At 36.7% G+C, this 19,168-nt stretch overlaps 1 protein-coding gene across 1 annotated transcript; it reads left to right on the forward strand.

Moving 5' to 3' along the window:
- The first annotated feature begins 2,422 nt into the window (after nt 1-2,422).
- CPSF6 (cleavage and polyadenylation specific factor 6) lies at nt 2,423-17,895 on the forward strand. The gene is made up of 10 exons (XM_035901674.1): nt 2,423-2,464; nt 2,521-2,730; nt 4,583-4,686; nt 5,431-5,576; nt 6,301-6,474; nt 7,585-8,089; nt 9,315-9,407; nt 10,424-10,539; nt 10,873-11,026; nt 12,051-17,895. The coding sequence occupies exons 1-10, from the start codon at nt 2,423-2,425 to the stop codon at nt 12,238-12,240; spliced, it is 1,734 nt and encodes a 577-aa protein (XP_035757567.1). The 3' UTR covers nt 12,241-17,895.
- The last annotated feature ends 1,273 nt before the right edge of the window (nt 17,896-19,168 follow it).

Raw genomic sequence — 19,168 nt, forward strand, 5'->3', positions numbered from 1 at the left:
CCCCCCCAAATTACATGCAGACTGCGCTGCCCTGATAATTCTCTCACTCCTTTGGTGGCAACCTGAAAGCCTATGTGATAGAAGCTTGGTCTGTTTCAGAGGAGTTTCTTGCCACTAGGGAAGTGCAGCAGAGCTGTGGACTGCTGCCTGCTCTGGCATTTTGGCAGCTCTGACCTCAGCCTTCTCAGAGAGATAGGTGAGTGTACATCTGCTGTAAGACTGGTGGCTGCTTGTTTGGATCTGTCTACCAAGACTAAATTCTACTTCTCTGAAGTCATCATCCATGCACACAGATTACTAGAATTTCTGCACGTTTAACACAGGATTTCCTTAATTGCCTTGTGACATCATCCTTAGTCTTGCTGTAAGATGTCATGTTTAGGCCTGTCCCAGGCAGTTCCTTGAACCTACATTCATTAGCTGTATTGATAGGAGGAATCAAACCGAGACAGAGAACTGGGCAGGCTAGGTGAAAATATGAAACCCTTACTTAATTTAATGATTATAAACTTACCTGAAGAGAGATAATTTTTTGTTGAAGTTTATGGTATATTGGAACAGTGCAGTTTACTGAGGATCAAATCTACCTGATTGACAGTGCCAAAACTTAAGTTATCTGGTTTTCTTGTTTGGGTTTTTGTCTTTTTTATTTTTTTTTGTTTTGTTTTACTGATACTCTCTGTATGAGTAGCGGTTCATAATATTTTCATATTTTCAAGACAGCTGATTACCTGATGATGGCTGTGCATATATTGGGTTTTCAGTCAAGATTGCTGGCTTAGCAGCCTGTTTTCTGTGGAATCCAACTTGATTCTTTCTAGTTGCCGTACCTGGTACATTGAACTCATCTGTCTAGGATGCTTGTGGGGGTTTCTAGGTACGAATTCACAAAATGGTGCTTGCTGAAATATCTCTGATATCAAAACCTGGTAAGGCGGGTTTTGTTCTGGATCAGGGTGGAAGGGTTCAGGAACCCTCTGCAGGCATTTGAAGTCCAACTTTTGGATGTTGCAAAGCAATCTGTGAAAGTCAATATAAAAGCTGAAGGTTAACTTTAAACACTGCTAGGTTCTCTTAAGATTTGTTAGACCCCTGCTGTTCACTGAGAAGTTATTGCCTTCCTGTCAGTAGACATTTAGATGGTGCCTCTCTGTCACACAGATTGGGCCATTTGATAGTAAGTGATTGCTAGGATAGTAAAAAAGGATAGCAGCATCCCATTGTGGAATTGATCATCACTGAATATGATGAGTGACAGTATACAAGATGAAAAATGGCAAGTATCAAAAGAAGTCTTTGTTTTAAAATTAGTTCCTTAATGCAAATACACAATGCCCAGCTTCATTCATGTTTGGAATTAAGCAATCCCACTGATTAAGGTTACAATGTGTTTTTAAAAAAAAGTTTTTGCATGTTTTTGTGAAGGAGATTGTTATCATTTACAGTCAACATGTTTCTCTTAATTGTCTGTCTTTGGTGATGACAGTACAGTTGTCTTTATAATAAAAAATGATATGGCTTGGTAATAGCACATCAGGAGATTGAGGCAGTTGGTGCTCAGGCCCCTCTGTCTACCTGACACACCGTTTGCATAGTCTGCTTCAGACTAAGTTTAGTCTGGCCCTTTGGACCAAATATTCCTACCACACTTACGAGTCAAAGCTGCCTGAAGGACCACTGATTGATCGTGACCTGTCTGTTTCCATTTAGCAGGTAGGATGTAGTTGTTGAGCACATGAAGGCAGAGCTTCTGGAAGGAAACGCTTGTTTGCATTCCCTCTGAGAAGAATCTAGTTCACTTGGCCAGAACTGTGCTGTAACCTGTACCAACCCAAGGGAGAAGGGAGTGATTCACTCCAAAACCCCATGATGCTTTTCTGAACCAAAATGTTCCAGAGGCAGTCATGATGCTGTAGAATAGTCCCTCTGTAGCCCATGAATACATAAATGTTTAATAAACACAAACCCTTGGGTTTATTAAATTTAATGAAACCGAACAGAATCCTGTCCCTGTCTGGCCCCTCTGTGAACGAGGAGGTAAAAGTCAAGTTAGGAATGCAGTAGAAACCTGAAAGTGGAATGTTGTGTTGTCAGTAGGGCTTCTTGGTCTACCAAATGTTTTGATGGAAAAAAGATTTGCTTGAGAGTGGATGTTAGCCTCTCATTTTGCATGTTGTTCATGCTTGCTAATGTCTATAATTCTGGGAGTAGGGCTTGTGGGTTTTTGGATTTCTGTTTATATTACAAGGGCAAAAGTATTGCAATGCAAAACAGTGGCCAGAAGTATTTTTTCTTGATTCCCCCCCATCAGTTTAGAATGTAATAGAAGTCATAAGAACTTTATATACTTTAATGTGGATGAAACTGGGGCTTAACTTTTCAGCAGAGTATGTTGTGTAGGTGTTGTTGGGTCAGACTTCCCATGTCTGTGGAACATGGCAATTATCACAGCATTTTGTTTCAAGTAAGTTTTGAGAGTGTTTAATGTTAAATCTAATCAAGGCGTTTTTTGTATTTTAGGAAGCTGAATATGGTGGACATGATCAGATTGATTTATATGATGATGTAATTTCTCCATCTGCAAATAATGGAGATGCCCCAGAAGATCGTGATTACATGGATTCTCTTCCACCATCTGTTGGGGATGATGTAGGTAAAGGAGCTGCACCAAATGTTGTCTATACATATACTGGAAAGAGAATTGCCTTGTACATTGGAAATCTTACTTGGGTAAGTATGTTATTACTATTTAGGTGTAGCCAGGAATTTTAAAATTATGAACATAATTATTTGTAAATATTTTTTGGCTTAAAAATTTTTATATGAAATATCAAGAATACAGCAAAGGAGGCTTTTGTGTTGGGTTTTTTCCCATTTACCTGAAATTTAGTGAGCCTGCCTGGAGCTGTCTTGATGTCTAAAAAAACTGAGGAGATCTTCAGTAAATATAAACTTTAAAGTTTCCTCTCTTGCTTTAAGTGTTAGGAAGGGATATTTGTGCTACTATCTTCTTAAGGTTTTCAGAGAACTGAATGAGAGAGTAGAACAAGTTTAAACCATGAAATAGCTTGTGCCTGCAGATACTTTCAGGGCACTGAATGAACCCACTTTTTAGTAAACTTGCTGAAGTTTTTAGTTTAAAAAGGAGCTGCAAGGTTCTTTGTGATTTTCTTGAAATGTCGCTTTGCATTTCTGTAGGGCCTTTTCCCACTTCCATTTTTGCAGGGCAATGACTCTTACAACAAAGCTGTTTTCAGGTATTTGCCTTGAGGCGGTCCTAGGAGTAACAGGTTTGGGATAACTCGCTGAACTGCACTTGCCCTTAAGACAATTGCTTTTGTTAGCATTAAAGCATTTTAAAATCAATTGCACTTAAGCAAACAAAGTGCAAGAGCTGGTCAGCAGGTGAATTAACTGGAGTTTTTATCTGCTTATCTGAAATCCAGTTATTTCAGGTCCACACATACAAAATTCTCATTTCGAAGTTTTTTCCTTTCTGATTAATTTCTTACTAGTGCTAAACTTGAAAAAGAATGCTTTATGGGTGCTTAGATGTGTTTTCATTAATTATTACAGTATCCTAATTTCAGGAGCTAATAGGTAAGTAAAGGAGCCATTGACTTAACAGTTGTACCATTCTAAAATCTATGAATGGAATTAGTAAAATGCACATGAATTAGCTGAACTCATGCAAGTCAAATGTCACAGTTTCTAAAGCAGGTAGGCCAATGTTCAGCAATTTGTACCTGTTATTATTTGGCTTCACAAATGAAGTTATCCACAAAAAGTGTGTTTGTTTTCTTTGCGTTCAAATCTCAGTCAGGTAATTTGTCGGATTTTTTTAAAAGGCTTTGATTTGAGGGAGATCAGATTAAGTAGCTCAGAATCTTGAAAGCCTGCTTTGCACTTCCCATATGAAATTCAAAGAAGTGGTGGCATTACAGAAGTAGGAAGAAAACCATAAGTGTTAGTGTATTTGTGTATCTGGATATGAGTGATGTTGTTAAACGTTACATAGTAATTAGCAGGAAGTTACAGCAAGTAGGTTTGGTTAAGTGGAAGCAGTTGTTTCTGTACTAGTTTCCCTTCTGTCTGTAAATGCTGCTATTTTTGTGCAAATAATATGTAGTTCACTAAACTCTTCACTTTTCAAAGCTCTCATAAAGAGCACCTGGTTAATATGGTGTTTAAAATTTATTTTTGTGTGGAAATAATAGAATTTGTGGGAGGAAAAAATGGATTGGATGTGGAAAAAGTAACAGTTACTGAAATAGTCCAGTTTACACCTTGTACCCTTAGAAGACAAAAGTTACTCAAATTTTTTTGGCGTACTGTAACTGGTATACTGTGTGGAGGGGTTGATGCAATGTAGCATATGGGGAAGTGTGTATATTTTCAAAATTAATTTTCTGATAATTGTAAAATATAAATGACTGTGCTCCAGAAGTCAGGAAATATTGGCAGCCTGACCAATTTCACACACACACACACACACACACACAAAATCCAGGGAAAACTTAGTTGCTCTCTTCCTGGTGTTTTAGATAAACTTTCATATTTGAATATTAAAAATATTTTTCAGTGGACAACAGATGAAGACTTAACTGAAGCAGTTCATTCACTGGGGGTAAATGATATTTTGGAGATAAAATTTTTTGAAAATCGTGCTAATGGCCAGTCTAAAGGGTAAGAACTTGTCATTTGTTTTTTCTGCAAATGGAGTGAAGTTTGGGAAGGTGGAAATGGGGAAAGTTCTAATTTTTCGTAACTGTCAGTATGTAAAGTGATAGTCTTTGTTGATATCCAACAATGATTGGGTACATAATTTCATACTAATGAGTTAAATTTCAGGCATAAATTTTTATTACTGTATTGTATGCCTCGTCATTTTGCGAGTTAAATCTTGTTGGCCATCTTCATAACGACTATTCCTAGATATCACTTAGTGTGGTGGTGATAACTGTTGTTCTTCATAGTGTAAATACAGTTTCCCCCAACCTCCATTTCTTTACATCTTTATTTTTCCATTAACTGTTGAAAGTGAGTGCTTCAGCCCATTTTCCACTGGCAACCTGATCTTCCTTCCATAAATGTGCCTTCCTCTCTCCGAAGTAGTACTGAGAACACAGTGAATGCTTAATAATAACTTGGTCATATGAATTCATATATAGTGTATTTATACTCTACCAAGAAGCTGCCTTTGTTGTGTTATATTTTGATGCATCTTGTACTTGCACTTTTGGTGATTCTTGTATGTTCTAGAATGAGTTATTTTATCTGTTCTGAAAATGGACTAAGACCTGTGAGACAGTTTCTGTATCTAGTTTTCAAGGGTTTTTTTGCTGACTCTGTGTAACCTTTTTCACGAGTCATCAGGATATCCAGGAAATGGAAAAACGGTGATAGAACTTTTTTTTTTTTTTCTTTCAGGTTTGCCCTTGTGGGTGTGGGATCAGAAGCATCCTCCAAAAAGTTGATGGATTTGTTGCCTAAAAGAGAATTGCACGGGCAGAATCCTGTTGTAACTCCGTGTAACAAACAGTTCCTGAGTCAGTTTGAAATGCAGTCAAGGAAAAGTAAGCCTTTCTGGTGTGCTGTCTTGGAAAACTGGAATTTTATTCCAAAAGTAGTATGGCAGTTTTTCTCTCAGCATCTGATAATTTATATGCAGTTTAAAATAGCTATAAAATACTTACAGTCCAGGTGAATGAAGTTGCATCTTTGTTTAAAGATGATTCTCTTAAAAATAAAAAAACCTACTTAATACACTGAAGAGCTGCTGTTTTGGCAAGAGATAGCACTTGCTTAAAGACGGTTGCAGCTTTGTGAAACTCTTGTCTTACAGTTGGAGAAGCTTTCTCAATTTCTTGTGGATGTAATTGTAAAAAAAAAAGCACAATAGCATTTAGGAATTTAACATTTATAGACAAATTGGATTAAATTCTGATATCTGGACAGGCTGTGCTTATGACAGAATGGGGAAGAAAGATTCTGTGTTGTGCTTTCCTCCAGCACCTTGTCTTGTGGTTCCCGGTCCTGATAGTTTGTGGGCTTGGGCTGCATTAAAGGAAGGACTGACAGTCTCACTGGCTGCTATTCCATTAGCATGGGGCATACTGGAACACTGTCGTGTTTTAGCAAAGCACTTTTTCCTCCCCAAATGCTTTGGGTTTGGGTACCGAGGAACAAGTTGGTGCTTATAAGGTCATGCTTTAGTGCTGCATAAAACTTTAGATGAAGTGTTGAAAAGCCTTAACCTATTTTGATTTATGTAATTACACTTTTGCTTTTCCATTGCAGCCACACAGTCTGGCCAGATGTCTGGGGAAGGTAAAGCTGGTCCCCCAGGAGGAAGCTCCCGAGCAGCATTTCCACCTAGTAATAGAGGGCGAGGCCGTTTTCCAGGTGCCATTCCAGGTGGAGACAGATTCCCTGGACCGGCAGGGCCAGGAGGGCCACCACCACCTTTCCCAGGTAAAATAATTCATATGTGGAGTTTCAGTTTCATTTGTGTGTTCTTGTATTAATGTGGCATACTTATGTGGGAAATTATAAAGATCAAGGCAATTCAGTAATGTGCTATAATCAGTGTTCACAGCTGCAGTGTAGGATTTGACAATATTTCTTTGTTGATATTCAAACAGGGAGTTGTACTTCCTAAATTTGATAGCAGTTTAATAACATTTTTAGAGACATGCTTTATAATGTGTCAATGTATGTATTTTTAAAGTATGAAAACAATTAAGATAGATCATGTTAGCAAGTAGACTTGTCTTTAGTGCAGTGTAGTTCATACTTTCTGATTTGCTATATGGGGTGAGAATGCCTGTGTTGCAGCGTGTAACTCTTGTCCTTACTGCATTACAAGTTTGCACATCATCAGAAATTCAGCTTCGAATCATGCCCACTGACAGGTCAGTTAGTTGGCACTTAGAATACCACAAATTTGAAGAGGAGGTGTTCATGTTTAGTCAGGTATCTGATATGGGAGAAATCTCTTCAACAATCAGCTTGCATTGCAGTAAAGTTCTTATTTCAGCTTAAGTATTTTTAATAAATGTCATTCAGTAGTAGATTACCTACTAACAGTCAAAGGGACATGGTAAAATTGAAAAACCGCTAATGAGGACCTGAAAGTAGGTTTGGGTACTGCATTTATCTTGTGTTCTCCAGTATAGCTTTTCCCATATTTTTAATATATATTGTATCTTATGCCCCATATGAAAGACTAGCTACAGGTGTAAGTAGGATGCATTTCTTTCTATTTTTTGTAAGCTTTTGGGGCTTTTGGTAACAATAGCGGGTGATTAAATGATTGGGGGGCAAGTTGTCAGTTTTTGAGTTAATGTTGTTCTCTTTAGATGTTGATAGTCAAGCAACTCTTAAAAATTTTCTAAGCTACTGGACCCAAAGTGGGACCATGCGTGTCTTGTGTAAGTTGCAAATTGTTCAGTGAGGGTTTGTTTGGGTTTTTTTGTTTTTTAACAATAAAAAAGTCAAGAGTTTTAATTATTTCTCTAAGTCTTATATTTCTTTATATTTATTAACTCTATTTTGTTTTTTTATTTATTTTTTTTATTTTAGCTGGACAAACTCCCCCACGTCCACCTTTAGGTCCTCCTGGCCCACCAGGCCCACCAGGCCCTCCACCTCCTGGTCAGGTCCTCCCACCTCCATTAGCTGGACCTCCTAATCGTGGTGACCGTCCACCACCACCAGTTCTGTTTCCAGGACAGCCTTTTGGTCAGCCTCCACTTGGGCCACTTCCTCCAGGCCCTCCACCACCAGTTCCAGGCTATGGGCCACCACCAGGTCCGCCACCACCTCAGCAGGGTCCACCTCCACCTCCGGGTCCATTTCCCCCTCGTCCGCCTGGCCCTCTTGGGCCACCCCTGACTCTTGCTCCTCCTCCACATCTCCCTGGGCCACCTCCAGGTGCTCCACCACCTGCACCACATGTGAATCCAGCTTTCTTCCCCCCACCTGCCAATAGTGGCATACCTACTTCAGACAGCCGTGGCCCACCTCCGACAGATCCATATGGCCGACCTCCACCATATGACAGAGGTGACTATGGGCCGCCTGGAAGGTGAGTGCTTTTAGTGTAACGTGCTTGGTAGCAGATTTTACTCCTCTTGTAGGAAGCATTTTATTCTCCCTTTTAACACAAATGTTAGAAATAATGAAAAATAGGGCTGGAAGGGATCCCAACAGGCTTCTAATTTGCCCCTTTTCACTTCTCTCAGTGAAATATCTCTGAGAAACGTGTTTGTAGCAGTAAGAAAAATCCTGAAATGCAACACCAGTAATCTGGCTTTCCCTTTTCAGCTCTGAACTTTTGTCTTCACTGTTTGTATTTGGCAGTGTCATCATTTCATGTGTTCTACATGTAAACTTATATTTCGCTTCTTATGCAGCAGCTTCTGGTTGTGCTTCTGTTTTAACTTGACATTCTGACTTGTACCTTTATCATTGTGCTTTGCAAGCTGTCTTTCCAGAATGCTCTGGAGTCCTCCTTTTTGAATATGTGCATACGCTGAGTATAGTGCCATACCAAGCTCATACCATTTTCATCTTTCAGCAGCTCTGCTTGCCCCTTTTTTCTTCAGGATTCAATTCAAAGTTAGTCTTTGTCTCAAAAGCCAGATGTGAATTTACTGCAAGACTTTTACCTTCCTTTCCTGCCAAAATGCTTCTGCTCATTTGGTGCAACCTAGCTGTGTTTTGTAGCAGTGGCTTTTTCTATGGTTAATTCTGTCTGGGACAGAGGTCTTGAGTCTCTCTGACTTGACTTGTCAAGTTTTTCACATCTTGTTTGAAACTTCTTTTGCATCTGTGCTTTCAAGCATCTGTCTTGCTGCTGTTTCTTGATTTTTCACCATATTTGTATTTGTCACAGAAAATTTTGGGAAAAATTGTAAGAAAGACACTTTTTACATAGTTACATTTGGATTTTTCAGTTGTGATTTATTGCTAGACACTTCTCCTGTTTAAAATGTTTTCTGCAAAGACGCTTTGCTTTGTTTCTTCTTTTATCACAAAGTTTAAAAATACCCCCACGCATCTGTACATACTGTGTTCGTACAGAAACTCTAGAAATTCAAGTATTTGGCTTAATTGCCTGAAATATAGTAAAGCGATAAGGTGTTGGTTGTTTTTTGATGGACAAAATCGAGGTTGTCTGCAGTTTATAGAATGTCTGGGGAGGGAAGGAGTGGGAATAGGACAGTATAACTTACTGTCCAGTATTTTCATTAATAATGTTAAAACTATCATCCATAACTATTTAAATTGTCATTAATTATATATCATAGGCGTTTCACTGGAAATAACATGTCCATAAGAGAAAAATTACATATTCCATTCTATGGGAGGCACACGAAAAATAATACTCAAAACTCAGGGAGGTATGAATTTTTAGACATTTCCTCTTATGCTAAACTGGCTATAGGATCTTGTTCCACTTCTTGCAATTAAGAGGATAGCATTGCTTATTATTCTGCATTTTCTTTCTACCAGAAGAACTAACACTGTTCTAGAAATATCAAGCAGTGGGCCAGTTTAACAGTCTCACCATTTGTCTCTAACACATTTCTCCAAATTTTCTATATGATACAGAGACTGGCTAATAGGACACTGCAAAAGTTTTGGGAAAATTTTTGTATAGGTTAACTTCTGTTACTTTGGAAACCCTATATAGGTAGCTAATAATTAAAGTAAAAAAAGTGTGATGAGTATGAGGATTCTGCTTTATTGCTTCCTCCTTACTGTGACCAGTTTGGAGATCAAATTGGAGCACCTTGAACTTGACCAGAAATAAAAACAAAACCAAAACAAAACCAAACCCGAAAACCCCACCAAAATTAGCTGTAAAATGTTGAAGTATCATTCAGAAAATTGAGTATTTCAAAGATGATAGACTGTATCTGCTTTTCATAAGTTACAGCATTCTGGTCTTAGTTAAGATCTGGGAAACAGGATCATATAGTTCTAATTCCAGTACTGTTATAAAAATGATCTCTAACTTTGCTCAAAGTCGCATTGCCTATGTACATGTATTTCCACATCCATTCAATTGGGATAATATCTGCTTACATACCTTCAAGGATTTTATGAAAATTACAAATATTTGTAAAGCACAATATTAAGTGCTTCCAAGTAGATGGGATGAACAAGAATAAGTCTATTTATACAGCAATGTCTTAATTGATTTTTACCTTTTTTTTTCTTTTGGGTTTTTTTTTTTAGCTTTCAGGATTTATACTGTAACATGGTCCTTAACAAAAACCAAAACCAAACCCAGATCCTGCTTTCTTTTCTGTTTGTCACTTTGCTTAAAGTTGCAAACTTGGATTGTTAAAACTGCAATGATATCTTCTGAAGTTTTTCTTAACCTTTTAAATATTAGTTTTATTGCTTGCAGAGAAATGGACGCTGCAAGGACACCTCTAAGTGAAGCAGAATTTGAAGAAATCATGAATAGAAATAGGGCGATTTCAAGCAGTGCCATTTCGAGAGCTGTATCAGATGCCAGTGCTGGTTAGTAAAACTCGATTAACGTGTTTGCTATTCTACCCAACTGAAAAGAGCTTATAGGTTTTCTATTAGGAAATCTGCAGCCCTGAAGCCACATTTTCCTAACTGGAGGCTGAATTTAGGTACAACCTATGACTGATTTTGTACTGTGCTCCAGTTAGTTTCTGAGAATGCCTTCTGGGTACCTACCTGGACAGTATTTTAGTATTTGGTTCTACAGTAAATGATCTGGATGGCTGTTGAAGAGAAGATACTCAAAGTGGTAATACTATTGCAGCTAAAAGTCTTTTGTTTAATTTGCATAATTTTCTGATCATGATCTTATATCATTTTCAGGGGACTATGGAAGTGCTATAGAGACCTTGGTAACTGCAATTTCCTTAATTAAACAGTCCAAAGTATCTGCGGATGATCGCTGTAAAGTACTTATTAGCTCTCTTCAGGACTGCCTTCATGGAATTGAGTCCAAGTCTTATGGTTCTGGATCCAGGTAAAACTTTCCTCTTCCATCTGCCCTTACTTACAAAAGGGAAGGTGTAGTGCAGGACTCGTTCACAGAGAAGAAACTAAGTCATGTAGGAAGCTTAGTGATTTGCTGAGTTGCACAAGAAGTGTGTGAAAAAACCAAACGGGGGTTTCCTGAACTTAGCTGCCTTTTAATTAACCCTCTTTTCAAAATTGATCTGACTAGCTTAAGGTTAACTCTTTAGTTTTATTTAGTATCCTTTCCTACGTGGTACTCTTACAATGTGTAGACTTCACAATAGAATCATCCTTTATCAATTAAGATGTCCAGTGCATAATTTTTATTAGAATTTGCTATTGAAAATTAAGGTTAAGGATATTTGATGCCAATTCACATTTTGCTTAAGTAATTTTTTTCCACATTTGTCACAGTAGAAATACACTTGAGTTGGAGGGGGGCGGGGAATGTTGGGCAGAATGATTTTGCCTGTTGTCCTTTGTCATACAATCTAAAAATCAAGAGAAGGTAGATTTGGAAAACATGGACTCTTCTACCTAGTACAAATAAGAGATTGGTATTTCTTTTAAAACTTAAATAACGCCCCTTTCAGAGTTAGGACAAACACTGAGCCTCTGGTTCATTTGGATACTGTAGTGGTAGTGTAGTTGGCCTTGAATATTAAAAACACTAAGACAGCTGGTTTTGGCACATATTGTCAGTACGCAGATTAGCAGCCATGTTGTAGTGATCGTTTGAGGTATGGTGCACTCCCCCAGCCAATTTCAGCCATCTTGTCCTCCATTCTGGGTATGTACTTTCTGACTTTTCCTTAATAGATTAGAAGGTGGATGCACCTTACTATCTGTAACAGAGTTCTCTGCCACCACCTTTGATACCAACTATCTTTCATGTTATATACGAAAACATATCTGCATCGCTTATTTCTCTCATGCTTTTTGATGAAATTCATACTTGTAAACAGAATACAAAATTGGCATGTGGATGGCTTGCATTTTGAAGAAAAATTTAATGAAGTAATTTCTTTTAGAAGACGTGAGCGATCCAGAGAGAGGGACCACAGTAGGTCACGAGAAAAAAGTAGGCGCCACAAATCACGTAGTAGAGATCGTCATGATGACTATTATCGGGAAAGAAGCCGTGAAAGAGAGAGGCATCGTGATCGTGACAGAGATCGTGACAGAGAACGAGACAGAGAGAGAGAATATCGTCATCGTTAAAGAAGGTGAGCATTTGTTTTGTGTTCTTGAACTTTACTGTTACTGACTTACTAAAAGTAACTACTGTAGGTTTGGGATTATTTACACCATTAATATCTGCATTTAAATGGTCCTGCAGTATGTACTGAATCACTTTCTTCTTGCAGCATCTGATGTGGACATAGGTAAGTAACAAACAGGTAACTGGTCTTGGGAGGGAGGGAGTACTTCTGTGATTATCTTCAGCAGTTTGCGTGCTGCCTTTTTAACTTTAGGTGGTATTAATGTTTGCGGTTTTTATGAAATGCAATTAAACCAGTTCTTAAAAGCAGCAAGCCAGACTGATAGGTCTGATGTCTTTGTAATCTTAGAATATTATATTAAATTTATAGTTGTATTTATTTTTTTATTTGTACTTTAAAATACTAATTTTGTATTGTAAAATCTACTTGTGTAAGGACTGCAGCATTGAGCCCTTCATATGTCATGTGTGGATTATTTCAGTTTGGGGAACGCATGTGCATACAGTTGCTGTCCTTGCACAAGTACAGCATTGTTTTGTTTTGGTATTTTTCCAGTGAGTTTTACTCAAATTCAGGAAATATAGCCAGACTTTGTTCTTTGTTTTATGAAACGTGACCTGTCAGCATCTTCTGCCTTCTAGCTAAATTCAACTGTTATCTTCAATAAGATTTATGATCAGTTGTTCTCCACCACCCTGACTTTTTTCGTTCCCTCCCTCCTCTGATAGTGAAGTAATTTTCTAAAGACTAGTAGGAAATGTATGGCACAAGAGTTGTTTCTTTTCTGGTTGTTTATAAACTAATGTGTTCTTTTATTTCATATATCTGCAGTCTTGCATGCATCAAATGTCCAGATAGCTAGAGTAGCATGCTAAATAATACTTTTTTCAGTGTACTGCTGAGAGCCTTAAAAATACTTAGAAATGTTCATCACATTATATATACACCATTTTGAGGATTGGGAATTCAAGCTACCCATGATTCCTTATATCTGACAGTTGGGAAAACCCCTACCTATTAGTTGCTCTGCAGTAGTCTTTTCCCTTTTTAGAAGAATTTCCCATTACATCTACATTAAAATTGAAGCTTGCAGACTTGCCTGTCTGCCCAGCTTCCATTTCTTAACGTTTAACCTCAGATTTAGTTCCCAGACTTGTATGTGGTATTTATTCATGGAAGTTCATTTACAGAAGTTAAATATAGCAAAACTTTTTAGAAATCATATAAAATGTAGTATACTCCTAATATAATTTTGTATTGCTTAAATGTCAGTTTTTCAGTCAGGCTTTTGTGTCACCAACTCTTTTGGGAGAGAACAAATTCTGATACTAAATGCTCTAGTCTATTGAGTATTAAGTGGGTGTTGTCTTGGGTTCACATACCCACAGGGACACACAAAGCAGTAATCGACCTAGAGAAGGGGAGTGAAAGGCTTAAGTAGGATGGTGAAATGTGGCAGCTGAAATCAAGTTGGCAGTATATCTCTGTATGTGCCACTTTTTGTCATAAAAAATGGATTGGTAGAAATATTTCTGGAATTGCATAAAGATAGCAACTGTGGTTCTTAATTGTAAATATCAGAACATAAAAATACAGATTTAACAAAGGTGTTTCTTTTGTTGAACTGGATTTTTACCTTTTATGATAAATAAATATTTGTGATATTTGCGAATAGTTGTTATTAATAGGAGGTAACCATTGAGCTGAGTGGTGGATGCATTTCCAGAGTGCTTTCCTTCTGGTGGAGATGAGCAAGCTGTACTAAAAATTGTTAATAACCTGGAATTTAAGATAATTATTTTAGTCTTGGCATATTTTATTAACCTAGCTTTAATTTTTGTGTATTTAGTGTTGTGAATGTAGATACAGAGTTTCTGTATGAAGTGCAGATTCCCTACGGTGTCACCCCAAGAAAACGTATCGAGTAGCATTAGGTTGCATTTTGTAATTTCCAAAGCACAATTTTAAAACGAGACTGTGGTTTCAGTTCAGGTGGGATTTATATATGCAACTTCCTTCAACTTTGACTTCTCTTTTCTTTCAGAGGGGTTACATAGGTAAGATTCCCTTGTGCAAGGAAGAAAATAGGTCCTAAATACTTGATTTAAAGGGCAAATTTAGTATTATGCATGTAAATGAAAACATTTGGTATTTTTTTAAAATTAAGTTGTAACCATTTTGTCTTGTTGCTGTCTTAATGAAGAAGGGCTTTATTGTAGTTTTGTTTTTATAAATATATATACATACATGCACACACAAAAGAAATACACTTATCTCCTGGTTTGTATGTTTCATTTTCACTAAGATGTATGTTTCCATACATTTTTTGTTTTGTTCTTTACATTGATTAATATTCATAAATGGATTTAACAGTCTCAGTCATTTAATAAATATCAGCAGTGCTGAAAAGAGTTACTCCCCATATTACTGTGTTTTGCCAGATAACATGAAGTTGCCTCTGTGCCTGCAACCTATGAATGGCACCTATACTTCTCCTTATTGTATACCTATAGTCATAACTGTGATACTGTACTGGCTTTTTTTTTTAAAAGTGTTACACATCTAGTTTAGAAGGATTTTAAAGGTCCATTGTGAACATTTTTGTATACAGTGAAATTCAGTTTGTACTGTATTACATTTATAGAGACGGGTTAAATTGGAATAACTTACTAAATGTGTTTATAATAATAAAACTCTATTCAAAAGTTTAGATGTACCATAGCAGGTATTTACACTTCTGTTTGTACACTTCATGATTCAAATTCTTGCAAGATCTCGTGTCTTCACTTGAGGCTTCACGTACATTTATAATCTATTCTACAGAATTACTATAAACTGAATGTTTCCTTGAAACATCTTGCCTTTGCTTGTAGAAAGCCTATAGATATCAAAGAGAACAACAGATTTAAGACAAATGTCTAACCTGTATTAGTCAAGAAAACTAAGAATCCAATAGAATGATACTTAGAAGGATTAACAGCAAAAATAACGTGTACAAACAGAATAGTAATGTAACTTCATCAGCATGAGTCCTGACTCTTTTTAGACAGATTTTTTTTTTAGTTTAAGTGATACTCAGTGATGTATTTCTAGCTGATCCTTGTCCCAATCTTAATCTGTCTGAATTTCTATAACTGCTGAATGTTAAGTTTTTCATTTTATGTTTTTGTTATTGGGTTGATGGATTATTTCCTATTTAAACTGGATTTGGACTGAGTTGCGAAGACAAAACCACACTAACATTGTAACAGCTGATATGTATGTAGACTTTGTACTCCATATTTCATGTTTTTTCTCTGATTTTTCTGCTCTCAAACCACTGTAAGCAAAATAATTTGAAGTCTAATGTACTTCTGAGGCTCTCACGCTTCTTCAAAAACCGCTCTCAGCTCTCTGAAACAGTTTCAGCTTTGGAGTGATCTAAGAACTAACATGGTTGGATTTTTTTTTTTTTTTTGGTGTCAGTAGGAGGGGAAATGTTACTGATAGTTTAAGTAATATTAATCATATTTTTGCTTGTATAAGTAGGAACTGTCCTGTAACAGTGTGTTAGCAACCACTTAAACATCAAGTGAAGTATGAAATTAGCCTTTTAAGAAACCTTGTAAATTAATAGGAAAATGCCCATTTTTGTATGTTGTTAAAATAATAAGCTTCTAGTTAAGAGCAGAATTTTAAGTGAATCATGTGGTAGCATTGTTCAAGACCTGGTTACATGTACCTGTCTAGGATTATTTCAGATCATCTTAGTATTAAGCCATTATGAACACTATTTACCTAATCTCTCTTTTTAAAATTATGTATTTTTGAGGAAGCGCATATGTGGGGCTGGCACTATTCTATTGCATCTAGCATTCATCAGAGAAATCGTGCTCTGTGCATCTGATTCAGTATTTGAAATCCACCACCGAGTGAAAGAGGCAAGCAGTGCCACTGTTCTGTGTGCTGCTTAAGGGCTATTTTATGGCTACTGTGGTACTTTACAGAAACATACAGTTTGTTTCTTAATGTTCAGTGATTTCTCTCACTTTCTTGAGAGTGATGATTCAAAAAACAAACTGAAAATTTTACGCTATTGTTTATTTTCAAATGCATAACTGCACAGCTTTTATTAATTTTTTTCCATGAACATGTTGCTGTAATTTTGTTGTCTTCTGAGGTGTCCTTAGACATGCTTATTTTTTTTTTGTTCCCCACATTCTGTGCTTTTTTCTTTTGTTTGTGAAATCACTAGCTTTGACAAATTCGAGCTGTGTGAAAGCTCCCCAAGAAACTTTAAGGCTTTATAGCATTTGCAACACAAAGAAGTTACTTGCAAGTGAAAAATGTTGGTTTGATACAGTGTTCTCCAAAGAATGAACAACTCTGGGTTTTTTTTCCTTTGCTTATTGTGGTTTGAGAACTAAGATTTCTTTTAACAAAAAAAAAAAGAGGGATATCTTCATTTTTATGTTTTCCTGTGGCAGCCTAATCTACCTTTTTGTGTCTTCCTCATATTAATGTGAAAGATACTTGCCAGTAATTCACACCTTTTTAATTTGTAAACTAAAGGTTAAGTTTTCTGAACACACCTCTCTGTTCATCAGTTGATTTTGGTGAATAGACAGGCTGGGGTAGTAGGAGAAAGACATATGATGAATGAAACTAGTTTGGGAGCATTCTTTTTCTTCCCATGTAAAATTATTTATAAAATCAGGAAATTGTTCTGGTGTTGATCTTAAATTATCCACTAAGATTGAACAAAGATACAAGGTAAGTACACTAGTAATAGGGGGAAAAAATATGCAACAAATGGAAGAAGGTGCTAGTGGTGGTAAAATAGTCTGTTTGTACATGTATGATGAACAGAATCACATATGTATCTCAGCTTACACAGAAAGGTAAATGTAGAGTCAAGCTTGAAATTCCTTATTTCTTGCTGCGTTATAGCTAAAGCATCACAGTATTTGGAAGTTTGTGATGTTCTGGAATGTAGGTTAAATTAAAACAACTTTTGGCTTTGAAGCTGATACCTTCTTTGGGATTTTTGCTTTGTGTGTTTTTTCTTTGTGTAGAATAAAATAAAGGAGAATTACATGACCTAATTCTTAGGAGCTATTAGGATATAATGACAAATGTGTATCATGCATTTTCCTGAAATGTGAACATGTTGAGAGATTGAAATTCAATCTCTGAAAATATCAGTCATTAATACACTACTATAAGCTTGAGGGGTGTACGCACATACAGATTTAAACTACTGTAGAATTTTCACACTTTAAAAGCTGTTTAAAGCTTCTGTGTGCTTATTTGGATAACTGGAATTAAAGAAAAAAATTAGTTGCTACTGCAAGATGCTTTATATATATAAGAAATCTATTGGTTTTTGTTGTAAGAGTCTGTCTTTGTGAAAAGCAATGCTCAAGTTGCATCTTGCATAAATACAAAAATGTTTGATCACTTAAGTTCTGGGATTTCATTTGTGAAATGTTCTGGCATAAAACCCTAACTTTTAAACCACAAAATAACTATTTAACAGATAAATCTGAAATTTGGGGTTTATTAATAGAAATGCTGAGAAACTGATTGCTGTATGGTGTTAAATTGTACAAACCTAACACGTGCTTGGGACAGATAGCTTATATGAGCTTGAGGCAGATGGAAAGAGCTTTGCAAAGAACTTGCTTGTAGAATACTGAAAAGGGCTGAGCATGAAGGTATAATCCATACAGATTTATTTCTTCCTTTTGGAACCACAAAGGTTTCTGGTTTTGCCGAGATACAGTGGCACAATACTTGGAACCAAAATGTACACCATTTTGGATTTTAGTTGGTCATGTTTTTCGAAGTGAAGGTTCAGTGTGGTGCTGACGGTCTTAAAAGCCTGAAAAGCATTAATCCTAAATCCAGTTTATCATGCATTCTTTAAAGTTCCTGTAGTTCCATAAGTACCCATACAAATCTAGCAGATTATTCCCAGGAACTGAAGCTTTCTCATGCTAGTATTATTAATCATATATATATGGTGCTTTGGATCTGTTAACCGTCGCCATAGAAGTGGTAAAGATCCATAATTCTTGCCGCAGCAATTGTATGATGAGAGCAGCAAATTCTGACCCACAGTCTCACAGCTGTCATATACTTACTTTCTCCACTAAAAAACCTGAGATTCTTCCGTGTCCCTGCTAATTTAGCTCGCAGCTCTGAACACATCTTCTTGTGGAGGCAGCGCTTTGTCACTTTGCTGCTAATTAATTTTAAAAGTACGTAAGACCTATGGAAATTTTGGCCTCTGGGCAAGGGACTTCCCCAAAAGCAGTTACTGGCTGATACATTCATGGCTCGGGAACAAAGTTTGTGAATAAGAAAAGAAATCCCAGTCACTGCTTCAGATTTGGCTTATTTATGTGCATACTGTAGTGTGTAGAGCCTGCTTGGTTGTATGTATTTTTTAAAGTTATTATTGACAGTCACTTTGAGGAAAGGAAGAAATGTGTCAATTGTTCCTGCAAAAATTGAGTACTTTGTTTTCCCAACTGCTTTGAAATTATTACACTGGTAGAAGAATATTTGACAGCTGTGTACTGGTGCACGTTCATGAAATTGCTCCTCTAAATGTCGTGTTTTTCAAATGAACAATTTAATGTGTTGGTTTTTTTGAACAATTTGACTTGAGCTATTTTGAAATTATTGAATGTTGAAATTGTGAATTACTAATGAAATGAAGTTAGCTAATTGTTTTGTAATGGAATTCAACTGAAATCCAGTGTATGGAATTATACCATCCCAAGTATTTTGTGAACTCTTACGGTAATTAACTCTGAATGGTGTGGTTCCTTAATTTGCCAAAATAGATGAGCATAGGAAGTAGGGCTTGGGTTTTTTCAAGTAGGTGAGGAAACCTGCAAATCTATATTGTACTACTTGAAAAGTGGGTTCTTGCGATT

This window comes from Egretta garzetta, unplaced genomic scaffold (genome assembly GCF_000687185.1).
Source record: "Egretta garzetta isolate BGI_Z169 unplaced genomic scaffold, ASM68718v1 scaffold68, whole genome shotgun sequence".
NCBI classification, from domain to species: domain Eukaryota; kingdom Metazoa; phylum Chordata; class Aves; order Pelecaniformes; family Ardeidae; genus Egretta; species Egretta garzetta.

Excerpts from the sequence above, each read along its gene's own strand:
- CPSF6 (XM_035901674.1), top strand. The coding sequence starts at position 2,423 with ATGTCTGTGGAACATGGCAATTATCACAGCATTTTGTTTCAA. Across the intron at positions 4,687-5,430 it reads GCTAATGGCCAGTCTAAAGG|GTTTGCCCTTGTGGGTGTGG; the intron begins GTAAGAACTTGT and ends TTTTTCTTTCAG. Across the intron at positions 11,027-12,050 it reads TCTTATGGTTCTGGATCCAG|AAGACGTGAGCGATCCAGAG; the intron begins GTAAAACTTTCC and ends AATTTCTTTTAG.